The sequence below is a fragment of the Xiphophorus maculatus genome, chromosome 21, assembly GCF_002775205.1.
Source record: "Xiphophorus maculatus strain JP 163 A chromosome 21, X_maculatus-5.0-male, whole genome shotgun sequence".
NCBI lineage: Eukaryota > Metazoa > Chordata > Actinopteri > Cyprinodontiformes > Poeciliidae > Xiphophorus > Xiphophorus maculatus.
The window spans coordinates 13038232-13055576 of record NC_036463.1 but is presented as its reverse complement, the minus strand read 5'-3'; the positions used below and the strand labels follow the sequence as shown (position 1 = coordinate 13055576).

At 35.8% G+C, this 17345-nt stretch overlaps 1 protein-coding gene across 2 annotated transcripts; it reads right to left on the bottom strand.

The window, feature by feature from the left end:
• Positions 1 to 938: 938 nt before the first annotated feature.
• timm21 (translocase of inner mitochondrial membrane 21) lies at positions 939 to 17137 on the bottom strand. 2 transcript variants are annotated; one of them, XM_005815644.3, is made up of 10 exons: positions 16672 to 17137; positions 16426 to 16488; positions 15983 to 16080; positions 15458 to 15531; positions 15225 to 15330; positions 12288 to 14693; positions 12033 to 12112; positions 10392 to 10551; positions 7833 to 7965; positions 939 to 3421 (listed from the first exon to the last, which is right to left on the bottom strand). In XM_005815644.3, the coding sequence occupies exons 1-6, from the start codon at positions 16964 to 16966 to the stop codon at positions 14601 to 14603; spliced, it is 729 nt and encodes a 242-aa protein (XP_005815701.1). In that variant the 5' UTR covers positions 16967 to 17137; the 3' UTR covers positions 939 to 3421; positions 7833 to 7965; positions 10392 to 10551; positions 12033 to 12112; positions 12288 to 14600. The 2 variants fall into 2 exon arrangements, with proteins under 2 accessions (XP_005815701.1, XP_023182088.1); XM_023326320.1 differs by lacking the exons at positions 939 to 3421; positions 7833 to 7965; positions 10392 to 10551; ... (1 more) ...; positions 12288 to 14693; positions 15225 to 15330 and having other exon boundaries at positions 15609 to 16080.
• Positions 17138 to 17345: the final 208 nt, after the last annotated feature.

Sequence of the window (17345 nt, the reverse complement as noted above, 5' to 3'; positions counted from 1 at the left end):
ATTCAGCTAACTTGACTTTGAAACTCAAATACTACTGCAAGAAGAATGTTATTATTGTATTTACAATGCATTGTTTATGAGTGATCTATGCTTTCCAAGAAATAAAAAGCAGAAAGCTGTTCTCTCCTCTTCTGGTGAAACAATCATTTAAACGCTGCTCAGCCAGCTCGTGTATGTTGAGTACAGACTCTTCGACTCAAGCAGAAAATGATAAATGTCTTGAGCATCAGTGATATTTTATCCTCTTGTGCATGCACATATTTTATCTGCTTGTGTGGAAAACCATGTTAGACACATTTGCTGAAATATCAAGGCACATGCTGCTTCACATCTAGGTGTTGGCAGTGTCTACAACTCATCAGGATTCACGTACCCCTGGCATTCAAATGTGGATTCATGCTGACAGAACTTTTTTGGCAATCTTCTACGTTCAATATCTTATCCCAGGTAAATGTTTGCTTCACGCTCTGTGTTCCGTTTTTTTTTTTATATCCTAATTATGTGACAGAGCAAAACAAAGCTGTGCATTATTGTAAAACTACATTAAAAGGACATGTTTTGATTTAAAAAAGAAGATTCAGATCTAAATCTAATTTGAAACCTGTGCCTATAAATCCTGAAAAATTGCATTCATAGACTACCTTGTGCAATCCAACTGAGTTTGAACTAATTTGCTATGAAGAATGGGCAATCATTTTTGATGCAAAGCTGGTGGAGACAGACCCCATAAGGCTGTCATCTGCAAATATAGAATAAGGTTGTTCAACAAAACAGGCACAGCAGGCAATGCACAGCACTGCTCACATTGTGCATTAGCCGTTTTTGTTCTGCAACATATGCCAAGAAAATGCATTGTTTGTGTCACGGAATATGAAACAGCTTAAAGACCATGCGAACTTTTGCAATTATTTTACAAATAAATGTGAGATTTTTTCAGATTCATTTAAACTTTGATTTATTTGAGAACATAGAGGCTTAAATAGCTGCAGTCTGTCTTGTTTCGCGTTATCGGTATGCTGCTAAATTTGTTTTGTTCTTTTGATTGCAACAGATAAAAAAAAAAAGAATGAATAATGATGCTTTAAACTTCAAAATTACACAACATAAAAGGAAAGCTTTTTATACAGAAGATTTATTTCCCAATTCAATGCACAAAAAATATTTTCCCCCTTAACTGTCACACCTACAAAACTGGTTGAAATAATAGATTTTTCAACCACCATAGGGAATGAATATGAAGTGAACTAACAGAACATACAGTATATAACAGGACAGACTTGCTTGTAGCAGAATGGTTAGGACTGTTTAACATGCTGCTACTGACAGGTTAGTGATATCAAGCAGGTTCAAACATGCATTCATCTGCTCCTTTGCTTTTGCATCCGTCAGACTGAAAAACCAAACAAATGTATCCAGTAAAAGGCATAAGGAACAAGCACATTTATCATTGTAATGTAATGACTAACCATTACAACAAAGCATAGATAAAAAAAAAAAACAACCCACCCTATTTCATACATGTCCCAAAAATTTAAATACAGTTATACAGCATCCATTCGTTCTTTCATTTTATTGTAAAATCTAAGGGGAAGCAGTGATAAGATGGCCGACCAGTGCAGGAATGGGGAATGTGTATGTAGCTCCATAGTCAAAACATTGTGTTGACGCCATTACAGGAAGCAATTAGCTAAGATATGAGGCCCATTTAATCTCTGGTGGAAAATTTTACAGTTTAAATGGGGGGGAAGCTTTAAATTAGGTATACATTGGTCTAAGAGAGAAAGTAAGAGAAAACGTTTATCCACAACTTTTATTCTGTTTTTGGATGCTTCTTTTAGGGTTTTCCATGGGAGATAATCAGCCTCCATTTCAACCTGTTACCAGCCTCCTAAACTGTTATGCCAAGATTTTTTTAATGAATAAGGGAAAACCTTCTGTGGTCCTCCATAGCCAGGTAATCCAGATATTTTATATTTTTAAAAAAGATACAACTTGTATTTTCATGTGCACCTCCAATTTTCAAGTCTGTTAGTGCCAGAGTGCAACACATACAATGTAAAGAAATCTTAGAAGAAAAACTTCAGTGTTGTGTCTTTCAACAACCGTGTCTCATGCTCACCAAAGGCTACAATTAGGAGCTAGCTTGGATGGAATTTTTTGCTTTGTGCTACTACAGAGAGTCACTGCTTGGTCACAATATACACTGTTGTTGAACAAATATCTGAACTTTATTTTCCAGGAGTATATTACTATTTTAGCCTTATGATAGTCTTCTAAAAAGGACACTAAACACCTTTCCAAAAACAGCAATTTACAAGGAAATACAACACTTGAATAATGTCAAACAAAATAAGTTTAGTGGATGACTGCAGGCACAGCGATTTTACATAGTTTAATTTCATTTCATAAGAACTTTTATGCCTCTGTTTATCTTTTGGAATAAAGAAGCAAAAAAATGTTCAGTAGTGATGACTATAACTGCAAGAATATATCTACTGACATTAAATGTTTCATCACCTTGCTCCCCTTCTGTGCTCAATCCCATTCAGTTAGGTAAACTAGCATCTCAGTATAAGCCACAACTTAATTATGTAAATGATTTAGTGCATTTATAGATACCTCAAGTGAAGTAATGATACACCAAGCAGACATCTGATTATTTCTTATGCATATGTACACCTGCTGGCTCAAGATGTTTTAGATTGTCTAAAACAAGAATTTTAATATCAAACAGGTGCTGAATAATTGTGACAACTACAGAACAAAGTTAAAAAATGTAAAATCAGGAACAAGAACAAACTTCTCCAAAAATGATGTAAGAATAAAGAAGTTAATCCAGCTCTGTGGAACATTGCAGACAAACAGCAAGAGGAAAACATATAAAAATGAACACAGATTAAAAGTCCCTCTTTCTGTTGTTGATCCTGGCTGGGAAACGGGTTCTGCGGTCCTGACCGAGGCACGAAGGCTTGCTGCAATCATCTGTTATTGAAAACTCATCAGATGACCACTTTTTAATACAAGTAGAAAAGCAAATTGGTTTTAAAACCAACAAAGGCACACACACATACACAGGCACACACCCACCCAAATAAACATTTGCTCTCATGGTGAGAGTAAGGCAGGCAACGATCACTGAGGTTGAATGTAGGAAGGCAGTGCATGGGGTGGTGGAAAGGCAAACTTGAATGAGCGGCTGTTTAAGTGGCCCTGCCTTCTGGCAGAGGCTCGCTCTGGCTTACAGGACTGCCCTGGGGGCCGGCTACTGGAGGCGGAGTCAGTGTGTAGGGGGGAGGAGCTTCACTGATGCGTACTGAGTTTCCACCCTCGGAAATGAGAGGAGTGTTGTGGGAGAGATGAGGGGAGTCGGTCTCATCGGTTTGAGCGCATTCGCTGTAGGGAGGCGGCTTCAGGTCATCCTCTGCAAGGGGGGGAAAAAAGCCAACCAGTTTTTAGCTTTTCATACAAATATATTCAAGTTTTAATGTCACATGATTTTAAAATGTTTGTATTTGTATCCAAAACTTATATTGATTTTTGTCAGACCACTTTTATCTGATTTACCTTCAGGATTCCTCAGGCCATCTAAGACTTTCTCAGGTCTTCAATATTGTTTTCTAATCAATATTGCTCACTTTTGCAACAGGTTTCTTGAAGACCTAAAGAAGCAGTGCTGATGGGTGTTTTTTAAAACCAAAAAATATATATATATATATATTTTTTTTAAAGCCTCAGTTTTAGGGGAATTGTAGTAGTTCTGCCTTGTTAGGAATGCAGCCCCAGTAATCTAATTTATCTAGTTTTTTAATAGGATATATTTACGTTATTGTTAAGGTATATTTTCTCCAACGTTAATCATTCCACAACATTTCCTCATTATGAATACAACTGTTACAATTTGGAGATTGTTACAATTTGGTTGGCTAACATGTAACCATATACTACTTCTATCCTTAAGTAACAATTTTATAGCCTGATTATTATTGACTGCCTTAATACATGTCTCTTTATTTGGAGATATTATAAAAATGAAACTTAATTAAATTTATTCAAAATAAATACACTTCTTAAATATACTGCTTTCAATAAGTGACGCATCAGCATGGCCTCTCCTCTCATCTAATCTCCAGTCTAGGAAAGCAACATCTGTGGTATTAGTCAAAAACTAATTTTACATCCTTCTTATCAATACACATGCATGTAAAATCTGCACATCATAACCAATGTACACAGTTCACAGTTAAGGCCAGATGGCCAGACAAGTAAACAAATGGGAAATTATAGTGAAGATGTCTTCTTTATTAATACTACAATCTGCAGGAGACAAATATAAAGAGTATAATAGGAAGTATTATTAAGCTGAAATTAGTCATATGTTCTGTTGCAACAGATTGACTACAGGTCAGAACCATCCTCACATCTTTCAGCTAAGCAATTACTGGGAATTGACATCAAATCTCAAAATATTGATAATGATCATCATTTAGTGAAACACTTCCCCCAACATTTCGGAGACCCATTTCTCTGACTTAAAATCTAACTTATTTTTAGCATTTTGTCAATAAATGTTGAAGCACAGTGATTTGGGGGGCTGAGTTACTGCTCACTACCGTCCTGGGTTCAGGACAAGCACTGTGCCTCAACCAGAAATTTTACAACAAGAATATTTTATAATTTTCTTCCACCTTAAAAACACTTTTCAGTTCTTTATCAAAGCTTAAAAAATATAACATAATGAATAAAACATGAGCAGGGTTATGTTGGAAAACACCTGCAGCAAAAAGAACAGACTGAAAGTACAGTAAAAGTTCCCGAACAGCAGCACATTTCCAACACGGCTTACAATGCAACCTCAAATTACCAGAATCATGACTCAACCATGCTGTATCCTAAATATTTTTGGCCAAAAATGTACAACTGAAATATCGAGAAGCCATATATGCAGTGCCTGGAAAAATATACAAATGCCCTTGAACTTAAGATTACAACACTCCCTTTATTCTGATCATCCTAAATAAGATCCAGTATAACTAATGGTCATCAGAATCTAATAAGTAAAATGAATCTGAGTAATTTAATCAGAATATAGATCCAGTGGTTTTCTGAAGGTCTCAAAGGTTTGTAAGAGAATGTCAGAGAAAAAAGAAACAGCATAATTGCAGACATGTTAAGGATTAAATTTGAGAATGTGAAAACTGAATCACGCTGCATTTTATGGAGGGGTAGCACAGTCAAGGGGCTGAATAAAATCACAGATTTTTATTTGCACTCTGTACTACTTGATGTTAGTCTGTTACATACAATTCCACTGAAATGCACTGAATACTTTCTCAAGGTATATTAGGTAAAAATTGTAGCTCATTTTTTAGGAAATCCCATAAATCCCATAAAGGAAAAAAACCCCAAAAAGTTCCTTTATGGGATTTATCTATTAATCACAATATCTGATTTGAATGTGTCCGTTTCAACTATTTTGTTCTTCCAAATACACCAAACCCTTTTACAATCCAAATTGCAGGGTTAAAAAAAATCTATTTTAGATGTATACTATTGCCAACCTAAACTGAATCTGGGTTGTAAATGAGACACTTTAAAATTATAACTCAGTTAAAAAATACTTGAACATAAAATTATTTAAGTACAACAATAGAATTTTAACAAAGTCACCATGTTAGAAATGTACAATAACTCAAATAATTGACTGAAAACAGCAATTGATTCACTGGAACAGTGTTGTCACAACATAAAGTTCAAACAAAGAATTTACTGATAATCCTGTTACTCCTAATAGTTGATAAAACCATGACATATGCAAGTGAAATGAAAAAGCTCCCATCATGTAATGACGTTTCTGCTGAGATGTCACCATTTCCATCCACCATAACCACATCCTGCCATCAGACTAAACAAGCATTCAGAATCAGCATGCAAGTTACAAAAGAGGAGGCTCTAAAGTTCATCTCAGAGACAGTACAACTGGAGAAGAAAGCTCAGGTCAACCTAAATAAAAATAAATAAATCTCAAATTCAAATTAGGAGCAATCATTGAGCTCACCAAAGGAACAACATTGTTTATAGCATATTAGTGAACAGAGGAAAGCCAAAGTTAGTGAGGTAAAATAAACCTTTAAAAAAAATTGACAACACTAATGGATACTGAAAAAAAAGAAATATTTTTAAAACATAGATTAATATATTACTTTATTTTTCTTTTTGCTACAACTAGTAAGATAACAAATGTGTAGCTAACTTATTTAAATTCAAACTCATGATCAGCAGAAACTGTTGCTGAATTTTCATACACACAGACAGCTACTTTCCTGTGTGTCCAAAACACAAAGCTTTTATTGTCCCTTACTACCGTATCAGGGTAAATTTCGTCCTCTATGAGGCTTCCTCTGCCTGAGTGAAACTGTTCAGAAAACCACCGAGAAGTCAGTGATGAAGCCAGGCGGACTTTCCCCACCATCAATAGTCATAAGGTGTGAAATTTTTTTTTTGCAAAAGCAGGGACCAATTCAAATGGTGCAGCATAACATCTACCAGTTAACTATAAATCACTTGCAAAGGTGTTTATGTCCTTTAAACTGTAACATATTATGTCACATTTTAACTACAAACGTCAATCTACTTTATTGGGATTTTGTGCAACTCAGCAAAACAAAGTCTCAAGTGCAGAACTAAGTGGAAGAGAAATGATACATGATTAAGAATTTCTTTGTAAAGTGCTTTTTGTCACCCTTTAAAATTTAACCACTAATTAAAATCCAAAATAGTCAATAGTCTTCAGAAGCCATTTATTAGTAAACAGAATCCATCTGTTTCTAACTGAAATGTCTGCATAAATACAGTTATATCTCAGAGAGCATTAGTGAACAATGACCAAGAAACACATCACAGAAACTTGTGAAGTTTGAAGCAAAGTTTTAGTAAAAAAACAAAACAAAAACAAATCAGGACATCCAAGGTTTTTAACATGTCATGGAGTAAAGCAATCCCTCATTTGAAAATGCAAAGCGAGTGGTCCAACTACAAACCTACCAAAAAGTGCCTGTCCACCTTAACTGACAGCTCAGACAAGAAAAGTCAGAGAACTAGTCAAAGGACCTGTGGTAACTACAGAGAAGCTTCTCAGATGGTTGTTGTTGACAGCAGCTTGTGCACTCTATAAATCTGACCTTTACAAAAAAGTGGCAGGAAGAAACTTTTTGAAAATGCAATAAATTTGGCAGAAGGTTCTCTTCTCTGATGAGAGAAAAAAAACAACAAACGTTCTGGTCTACAAGAAAGAAATAGAAAAACAAAAAAACAAACCATGAGTGGAAGAAAATAAACACAGCACATCCCTCTGAAAACACTACCCTCAACATAAAACATGCTGGCAGCATCATGCTGTCCCCCAGTGCTTTCCTCAGTAGGAAGCACAAGGAAGGTGGTCAAAGCTGATGTGAGTATTAATAGAGATAAACACAGAGCAACCAAAGAAGAAAGCCTGTTGGTGGCAACAATAGATTTGAGAATGGGGTGAGGGTCTCTTTCCAGCAGGACAACTACATGAAACATACAAAGACAGCTAAAATAAAATGATTTAAGGAAAAATGCTATGTATTCATTATGTATCTTTTAGAGAAGCCCTCTATGTCCTCAATGCTGCTACTTGGATACAAAGTACAACACAGACATCCAACATGTGAGTGGATAGCAGCAAAACATATAAGAGGAAGGGGATAGGAAAAACAAAACAAAAGTTAAGTATGTATGCTGACTGGCTCTGATTGCATCAGGACATAAACTGATGGATTCCATATTACAGGTCTTATGTGCATTGTTACCTCCAGAGACCACCTCGTATGGTGGGGGCATTTCCAGGTGGGAGAAGGATGCAGTCGGGGGCATTGTTGAGGAAGGTTCCTCGACTGAAAAGTCCTCCTGAACGCCGTACCAACTGGGCCACACAGATGCTTGCTACAGAGGAAGGAGATGCATAGTTAATATAAACACACGAGCAAAATGCAGAAGCACTGAAAATGCAGAAGTGCATAAATGTACATACAAAGGACATCCATTATGAAGTTTTCAATTGGTCTGGTTTTATATGGACACTTCTCTAAAGATAACAGTTATGATAGCATTGATTTTCTACACCTGTAACTCTTAAAGAGACAGTATTATGCATTTCCAGGCACATACTGCCATTTTATAGCACAAACAAGTAACTAGGTTACTTTCAGCTGTTATAAAAATGTTGTATATAACAAATATGATTTAAAAGAAATGTGATGCCTTTAAATTCCATCTGTCTCTTTAAGAAACTTCTGCTCTTTCCAACGTTCCACCTTCAGCACGTCATCACAACAATGCTTTGCAGTATGAAGTTTACAACCATCCTTAGGAGAGTTGGAATGAAAAGTAATTGGTATGAGCCCAGCAGATGTGCAGTTCCCAAGGTGTTTGTTATTGGCTGCTGGTGCTAGTCTAAAGGAGCTGCAGGGGAAGGGTGCTCTGTGAGGCAGAAGTTCGGCTAAAGACTGCAGCTCCAAGGAGGAGCAGTGTGAAAAAGACGGTGCTTGGTCAGACCAAGTGTTTAGGTACCACCCCCAATGGTTGCCATGGGAGATTCAAGGATTTCTCAAACATGCAATAAAAGAATCAAAGCAACACTCCATGTATATTTTTTGATGATGGAGTAATACTACACAATATAAGGCTAAAAAAAAATGCAGGTTTTACATAATACCACCTCATTATCACTTCTGGACCTTAGTTATCAAATTTCATTAGGCCACAACTTAACTACAAAGGCCTTATTCAAATAAGCAGCGTACCAGAGAAATATGAAAACCAATTTATATGAAAGGTAGCATTCAAAAATACATTGATGTCTCTTATCATATTATGAGTTTTGTAGTTAAAAGTGAATAATGTGGTTAGAGAAGATTTAGCAATTTAATCTTATTCATTTAGGCTCAAAATTGAGATATTTTGTAATTTCCCCAAACATCCATTGGGTCATGGATGACCTTAAGACCTTCCTGCTCCACATTCCATTATCATCTAAACATGGAACATTATCCACCAGAGACTGCAAAGGCTGCAAGGAGGACAGCAAAACAACAGGAGGAGTATGTAAATAATTTATAAAAAGACAGAAAAGTGGGAACAATCAGTTAATAATCAGACGGAATAAGTAGTGTGAAGAAGCTGGAAAAAAGTGAGAAATATGCAACAAAATGTGTCAGGTTAAAGTTCAAGGTGAGAGGGATTCTTATTCTACAAGCTCGCATGTAATTACTTGTCTGACAGAAGCAACTAGACTGCATGTTCTTTCATGTCTTGTAAACATTCAGATATGACACAGGATATTATAAATGATCAGGGGAAACCCGAGCCTATGAGTACTGGCATTGAGCAGTTTCATTTATTTTCTTCTGCAAATGGGGCATTTCCTGGGGAACAAATATCCCAAACAAGGCTAAAAATACAAATGTCTGTTCTCAGATGTAACGAGATCAATTAGAAAAAAACAATATGTTGTGTCTGAAATTATTTAACTCCTTTTTCTTTGGACATTTTTAGGAGAAAGAAAGGAAATGCAAACTGTTTCCACCTGTTTGTTTTAGCAAATTGAAGATTCTGTCCAGTTGTTATAGAAACGCTATGAAATTTACAGGTTGTGGGGCCAAACCTGAAGAGGTCATCTAAGGTAATCCAAGGCAGTTCTTGACTGATCACTTAAGCATCAATACAATAGGAAGTTATATTTTAAGTTAATTATATTTTAAAGCTTTAACAGATCAGACTAATAATTTTCTTTTGAGTATTTCTATGCTTTGGATGACAAAGAAAAACAGAAGATGAAAATATCAACAATCAAGCAAGAAGGGAAATACAAACAATAACTGGTAAAATTGCTTTTTCAGGCAAAAGTGGAGCATACAGTTGCCTGTAAATGAACTCGGCTCTTAGTTTGTTATCAAAATGATTGCATAATGCAGTTCTTACAAATACGGTTGAAAGTCATGAGTTAAACATCTAGATTTTAGTTATTTATTCAACTAAAGCACAAAAGCATCTACTGAATTCCGACAAAGATCTTTATACTTTATATGGATAAAGTAAGTAATAAGAGAGCAGAAACAAATGCATTCCTGAGTGAGACCACAAACAACTTGTCTGTTAAAACATCACCCAGCCAACAATGACCTTATTTGACTGCGTCTTACTCGCTGAACCAAATGTCTCTTAAGAGATTATCTTTATCCCAGAAACCCTTGAAGCTGTCCAAAGCCATGACCCAACAAAAATTAAAACATGCTGGAAGCAGAAAACCTCTTTAGACGCTGACAGCTAAATGACGCATTTTAGAAACAGGACATAGGTTCTGCACTTACATTCTGTCTCTCACACATCTGATGAAGGTAAGCCCTTCCTCCGACGATGACTATCTGTGCATTGCGGGTGTTGCTCAAATATGCTGCCAGCTGCCTTTGTCTTGACCGGTACCAGCACACATAGAAGAAGATCTTTATGATGATGAATATTATAACAACTCTGTGGGAGGAAAAATATGTTTAAAATAAAAACCTCCAAGATCCAAGAGGTCAAAATTAAAAGGTGCAACAGTCAAAATTCTAAGAATGAAAGAAGGAGGTGTCTCGCAAAGCCTCTAAATCATAAATAGTGTCCATGGGTTAAAATATAGTGACCACGGATGTAACAACTGTTTGCATGTCACACGGTTTGCACCTTTTAAAATCTTTCCCACACATACGTATTATCTGTAACCACTGTTTGTGAATGTGTTCCATCAGAAATACGCACTGTTATACACACGCTTAGTAGTTAATATGCCTTTGAGTACAACTGGGTTCTCCTACTGTTTTTCCAAATTGCAACTAAAACACTGTGAAACTGATGTTATTCCAAGTTCTGATTAGAGGGAAATGGAATGCCACAGAAGCAGCCACCAGCGGGTTTTTTTCTCTCTCAGTTCATTTTTTGTCCTCTTCACTTTCTATGGTGGTTCTTCAACCATTTTTTTAATTGCACATCCCTTTTGAGGAGTATCTGAGGCAATGTTTTTGGTAATTATATAGAAATTGTATCTACATTTTTTCTTAAGTATTTTGTAAATAACTGAGACCAATGTTTCCTTTGTGTTAGTTTGTTAAAGTCAGGAACTGCTTGATAGACGATTATGTTTAGGCTGGGGGCAGTGCAGCACAAATGAGCTTCTTGTGTGAAACACAAACCGAGAAGTGAACATGTAATGCTGCCCTGTTTGCTTTACGTTTTTTGTACTCCATGCACACCTCAGAAGGGAATATAATCTGTGATGCAGCACCTTCTACCTCTGTTTTACATGTAATTAGAGCTTTTCTGTGTAAATGAGTACAGCAAACACAACAATCATTTGAAGGTTCATAAAATCGAGCTTTCATAATTTACAATGGTGTTTTGTTGACTGCAGTTGTTTTAAGATGGTAGAGTCCTGCCATTTGAGGTCATTTTAACATAACTTTCTGAAATCAAATAATCTGTATATATACTATAGAATACCTAATGAGAGAAATCTATTGAAAGTAATGTATTAAAAACGTACAACATTCCAACAAAACCTCATTATCTATATTTGTAATATTAACTAAACTGACATAATCTTAAATGTATTCTTGTTTTCAGGCCAGAATATTGTTTGTCTTTGTCATACATATATATAATATGGTCCAGTAATACTTATTACAAGTCAAACATAAAATAAAAATGGCATTATTCATCAGAATATGAACAGTTGCTTTCAGGACTGTATCCGTAAGATTTTTTTTAAGCATTTTTTTTTAGCAATAAATGATAGCTAAAGCGCATAATACATTTTTAACTTATAAATAGCAGATACCAACATTTTCAGTACCACTACAGTACAACGAAAAGGGACACACTGTTGGTACGTGAGTACAAAGTCATCAGTGTACAGTCAAAAAGAAATAAACACACAGCTATTGAAAAAAATAAATAAATAAAAATTCACTTACATATACCAGTAAAGCTCCATTTCATAAGACGTTTATAACTCAGAGGAGAGTCTCATTACTGAAGAACCACACAACTTTCCCTGCAGACATGAATCATTTTGGTTACAAGGAAGCAACATTTGTCACGTCAGTTCACTTCGCTGCTAGCAGACTCAAGCATGTTGTAGCGTGTCTGAAACTTTAAACATAAACAAATTTAAACACCAAAAGTCCTTTGTGAAATTAGAAACAAATTTAGTACAGAAGTAAACTTACCTTAAAGAGACAGAGACGTCCACCTGAGTTGGCTAGCAAGGTGTGCCATTTCTCTTTCTATTTCGGGTGAGGAAGCTCCAGGAGCCAATAGAGGCTGCTGCTAGTTTTAGCTAGGATATCCGCGTAGCAGGCCAAAGCAACAGCAGCTTTAGTCACTTATTCCGAGCGCAAAACAACGACTAAAACTGTTCTGTTTGATAAATACGCCTCTCCGTTGTTCATAACATGCCATGTACTATCAATTGGGCGAGCTATTTGTTGAATTCGGGTTAAATAAAGAACTTAAGTAGACTGAGCGCAGTGGGAGCTAACGCAGACTGACTGACCACATCCTGCTGTGTTCTGTGCTGCTTTCAGTTACCCAGGTGGGCGTCGTTAATGCGGGTGTTGATTTCGCGCTTCCAGTAAGACGCTCCCCCTTCACACGAACCAAATTCTCAGTACGAATTAATTGGTAGTCTTTGCTTTAGACTAAATAAATAAATAAAGATACTGTCATCCATGCCGTACAACAGTACGAAATAGCTTTGTTTTGACACCCAGGAAGCCTATTTTCTATGATTATTTAGAAATAATTCCTGCACTTCATCCGGTTTGCGTATTTTCTTTCTGATTTTTTTTCTTCCATATTTGTAACCAACAGAATAATCATTTAAAAAATAACTACAGATAAGAAAGTGCATAAAAATGTTTTAAGGACTTGATCAAAAACCCCATCAGAGCATTGCATAAAACTAGTTTCTTCCTTTACTTTCTAAATAGAAGAGGCTTTCAAGTGTCCAAGTTTTAGTCTGACTTTTGATTACATATTTGTGTTGAACTACTTTGTGTTCCAACAATTTCAACAACTTTTATTATTGACTAAATAAATATACATGTGCAAATATTACAATTATCACTACATACTTTGTTTTATGCATTTGTCTTTATGATTTATTAACTTAGAGGCTTCATCACATTTTTACATATACTTTCTGATGTTTCTCACTACATGATTGTGTTTCTTCAGTTCTGCAATATTTATAAATGATTCAACACACTTCTCTATTTTAGTGTTTTGTTTGTTCAGCTGTTTTTAATGTTTGTGCAGCACTTTTGAGCTACACCTGACCGTAAAATGCCAACACAGCAAATAAAGTTTGATTGCTGTTCATTAGAAAATAGCAGCAGCAGCAACAACTAAAACCCTTGGAGACGGAGTTAGTAGCAATTTCATTTGGACAATTTGACTGACAAACCGTAAATGTGGCAAATATGGAAAACTCCTGCCAAAATATTTCTGGTGCTTGCAAGTTGTTGGCTTTTGAATTAGGCCTATTAGATTCTATAAAGTATCACTGTAATCTCAGAGGTACTTCATAGTTTCACTGGGAGTAAATATGTAATCAAAAGACAAATTTTGATAAGTCTAAGCATACATTACTTTGAAGGGTCATTATGATTTTTTTCATTCCTGCTTCACTTCCAGTCATCATGTAAAATCAACTTTAAAATAGTTTAGTACTAACAGATTTCTCTTTTGAAAAGCATTGGTAGACATTGTTTTGGAAATTATCTTCTGTAAGTTTAAACTTTCTGTTGTTGTAACCCAAGACATTTCACCCAGATTTTTTTATAGTATCAGTAAGATTTATAATAAAAAAAAAAACACAATTTGAGTAATTACTATTTAGATCCATGCAGTTTATAATCTCCTGCATTGCTATAGCAGGAATAAAAGTAGCCATTCAGAAATATTTAGAGGATATATGGCCATACTTTACAGGAAAAATTAGTTGCAATATGTTGTTATATTAAATAAAAAAAAAAAAAACCTCAAATATTGTCATGATAAACAGATAAAATAAGGAACACAACACACAGTGTTTCCATTTTGTGTCTCCATCTGGTGGTCAATATATTAAGATGCACCATACTATTCAAAACAATGCAGAATCATACACTGCTAACCTACCAATTTCACAATTTAAAAAAAAGTATTTGCTGTAATAACTAAAAAAAATAGGCCTTTATATACATATAAAAACTCTACATAAAATGTAGCTGGAGCAAAATAATCTAAAACCACGGACAACAAATTAGATGAAAAAAAAAACATATTTTATTAATAATACAATCCACAATTTAATCCCAAAACAATTTCTATTTGTAATACATCTGACTTTGTTAAACTGCTACAAGAAAAATTACTTTCAATCAATCACAAATATTGCAAAAAAATAAAGAAGTTTTTCATCCATGGACACTAACGCCTGCATTTTAGTTAGACACCATTTCCCTGTTTTTAAATGCTGAGAAGTCATGAAATCTTTCTCATCTGTTGTCTTCCACAATAATGCTCCTCCTGGGGTATGTGTCTACGTCCACAAATAGATAGCGAAATTCATATTTTCCAGTTTCAGCATTCTGAAAATGACAAAACAGATGTCAAGAACCAGATAAATATAAAATTAGAATATTCTCATTAGGATTAGTGTTTTGCAAAATATATATTTTTTACACATTGTCATGTTATAAACAGAATCTTTATTCTAAATAATTAGGATTTTATATGATAAGACCAGTTTCACATTCTAACAGGACCGGTCTAAACATACAACCAGAGCTACAGAGGAATAGCATAAATCAAAGCGTGAGAATCAATAGAATAAGCACAAAGGTCAGTGCTAAATTATATTGAGAAACTGGCAAGATTTAGAAACTGTTGTTCACAGACATTACCTATCCACTGCACCTGCTGAATAACTTATCAGACTTTTCTTTGTTATAAAATTGTTCAAACCACAGGTCAACTTACTTAGACTTTAGAATTATGCACAACGTTTTGTCTGTCTAGGACATAAATTGAAAATAACATTCAAATCTGTAGTTTTGAAACTGGAAAAATGTATAAAAGTATGAAGCAGTATGAATAATTTTGCCATGTAAAGTACACACCTCTTTTGACTCCGAGTGAACCGTTCCTTTCAAGCCCGGTTCTGAGCCTTCAATGTAAAATTTAAGCCTCATGTGTTTTAGTCCATCCTTCATGTACTCCACGTGACTGAGTCGGAAACAGAAGCAAGCACAAAGTTACAGTGAAGTCACCACAAAGACACTGTTCTCTATTGAGAGCCTCATAAAAAACCTTCCTAAGATATTTTAAGAAAATGTTTGATATTAAAGCCCACCTGACTTGCTGCCTCCTTCCTCGACGGGTGGTCTCACCATAGCATTTGATTGGCTCGCCAAAGGCACCAATCACCTGCATTTCAGATTAATTTAAATGTTTCAGAGTAGGTTACATGTGTCTGAACTGAACGAACAACAAAATATCCCCACCTTTGGTTATAGTGGGAGATGCAGTCGGTTCTCAGCTGTCTACTGTCTTATGCTACATTCACACTCCAGGCTTCAATGCTTGATCCCAATTTTTTGTGAAATCCATTATTTTTGTGTGTGGTCAATAAATATTTCCAAATATATTTGACTTGTATGTGATCTCCTGTGGGAACTGCAAACAACCTAAAAGTGTTGATCATGCGCAGTAGAGGACGAAGTAATGTCACACAGAGTAAGCATACTCAGTGTTTGCGGAAGTAAGTAAACATTGATGGTAATGGTGGAGCATATTTTGCGATTTTAAAGTTGTTGTTCAAACGGAGCCAGCACATTGGCAACTTATTGTCACAGTTTGAGCACAGCCTTATTCTCACCTCTGGGTGGGATTTGACTATGTCAAAAGCTCTGCTGTAGACCTTGTTTGGGCTCGAGGAAGAAAACAGCTCTTGAAACACCACATACAGCAGCCCACCTAAAACAGAAACGCACAATCTACTAAAGCTCACTGGTATTCCAATTGAAATGATTTAGATAAAAATATTTAACGTGACATTAATAAAACATGGTCACAGGGCTTTCAATATCCCAATTCCATGTGTTCTCATTAAAATAGATTGATGCTAAAAAAAATGGATGGATAACAGATTGGGACTGATGCTTAATAGACAGATTGATAGATGAATAAAGGATAAATACACATGGATTAGTGGATGGATGGATGTAATATTCACATAATAAGAAAGTGAACAAAGTCTGGGTATTCAAACAGTATTTGTTTCTATAATTTCCCAGACTGAAAAAGAACCATTTTATTTACCTGTCACTCCCAGCCCGATGAGAACTACTATCAAGTAGGTGAAATCTCTTCCAGCGTCTTTCACTGCAGTAACCATAGGACAGGAGGTTAAAAGCCGATTATCAGATCCAGTCTACAGAATGTCGTCGAGCTATAATGTATTCAGTGGGATGCAGTAAAGAGCATTTAGTCTGAACAAAATATGTTTCTACTAAGCTTACAGAAACCACTGATAAAGAATGGTCATTTTCTCGTCGCCTTGCATACCTTTCTGTGCAGCTGAAGGTTTAGGGGTCCCACTCTGATACCTGGACACAGACTTGCCTCTGTCTTCGGGGCTGCTTCTGCTTCTGGCTGTACAATGGACAGACGCAACTTGGTGTGTCTGACTTGCAGTGAGACAGTCCAGTGAAGAAATCTTTGTCCCGAGACGGACAAATGCTGGCGCTGTGCACAATGCCCTGTGCGTGTGGACAACGTAGCACTTTTGCACGCAGAGTTGTGTCGCGGTTTGTCTCAGACTTCTGTGCAGCACTTTCAAAATGTGAGCATAAGCCATCATTTTTCTGGTTGGGAAGCCAGTAAAAAGGAGAGATAATTACACTACCGCCCTGAATAACTACGTAAAAGTATATTATTATGACATGGACGCAAACTAAACTACTCCAACCTCAACCGCATAGTGTCAAACAATTCAGAAAGCAGGGCGCATGACTTTGACGTGCCCTTACTCTCCCATATTTGGGTTTATTTGGAGGAAGCATATCGCCACCTACTGGACTGGAGGATGATCTGGAAGAAGTAGATGAACTGAAAATAGATATGTTTATTTATCTGGGATTAAGGATTCAAATGACGATGCCATTAACAACAAGAAAGGGGGCAGACCGAATTTAGATTATTTTCACAATTTCTATCGGAAGTGACACAAATTAGAAATA

Excerpts from the sequence above, each read along its gene's own strand:
- timm21 (XM_005815644.3), bottom strand. The coding sequence starts at position 16,966 with ATGATGGCTTATGCTCACATTTTGAAAGTGCTGCACAGAAGTCTGAGA. Across the intron at positions 16,081-16,425 it reads CATCGGGCTGGGAGTGACAG|GTGGGCTGCTGTATGTGGTG; the intron begins GTAAATAAAATG and ends TTTCTGTTTTAG. Across the intron at positions 14,694-15,224 it reads TTCACTCGGAGTCAAAAGAG|AATGCTGAAACTGGAAAATA; the intron begins GTGTGTACTTTA and ends TGTCATTTTCAG.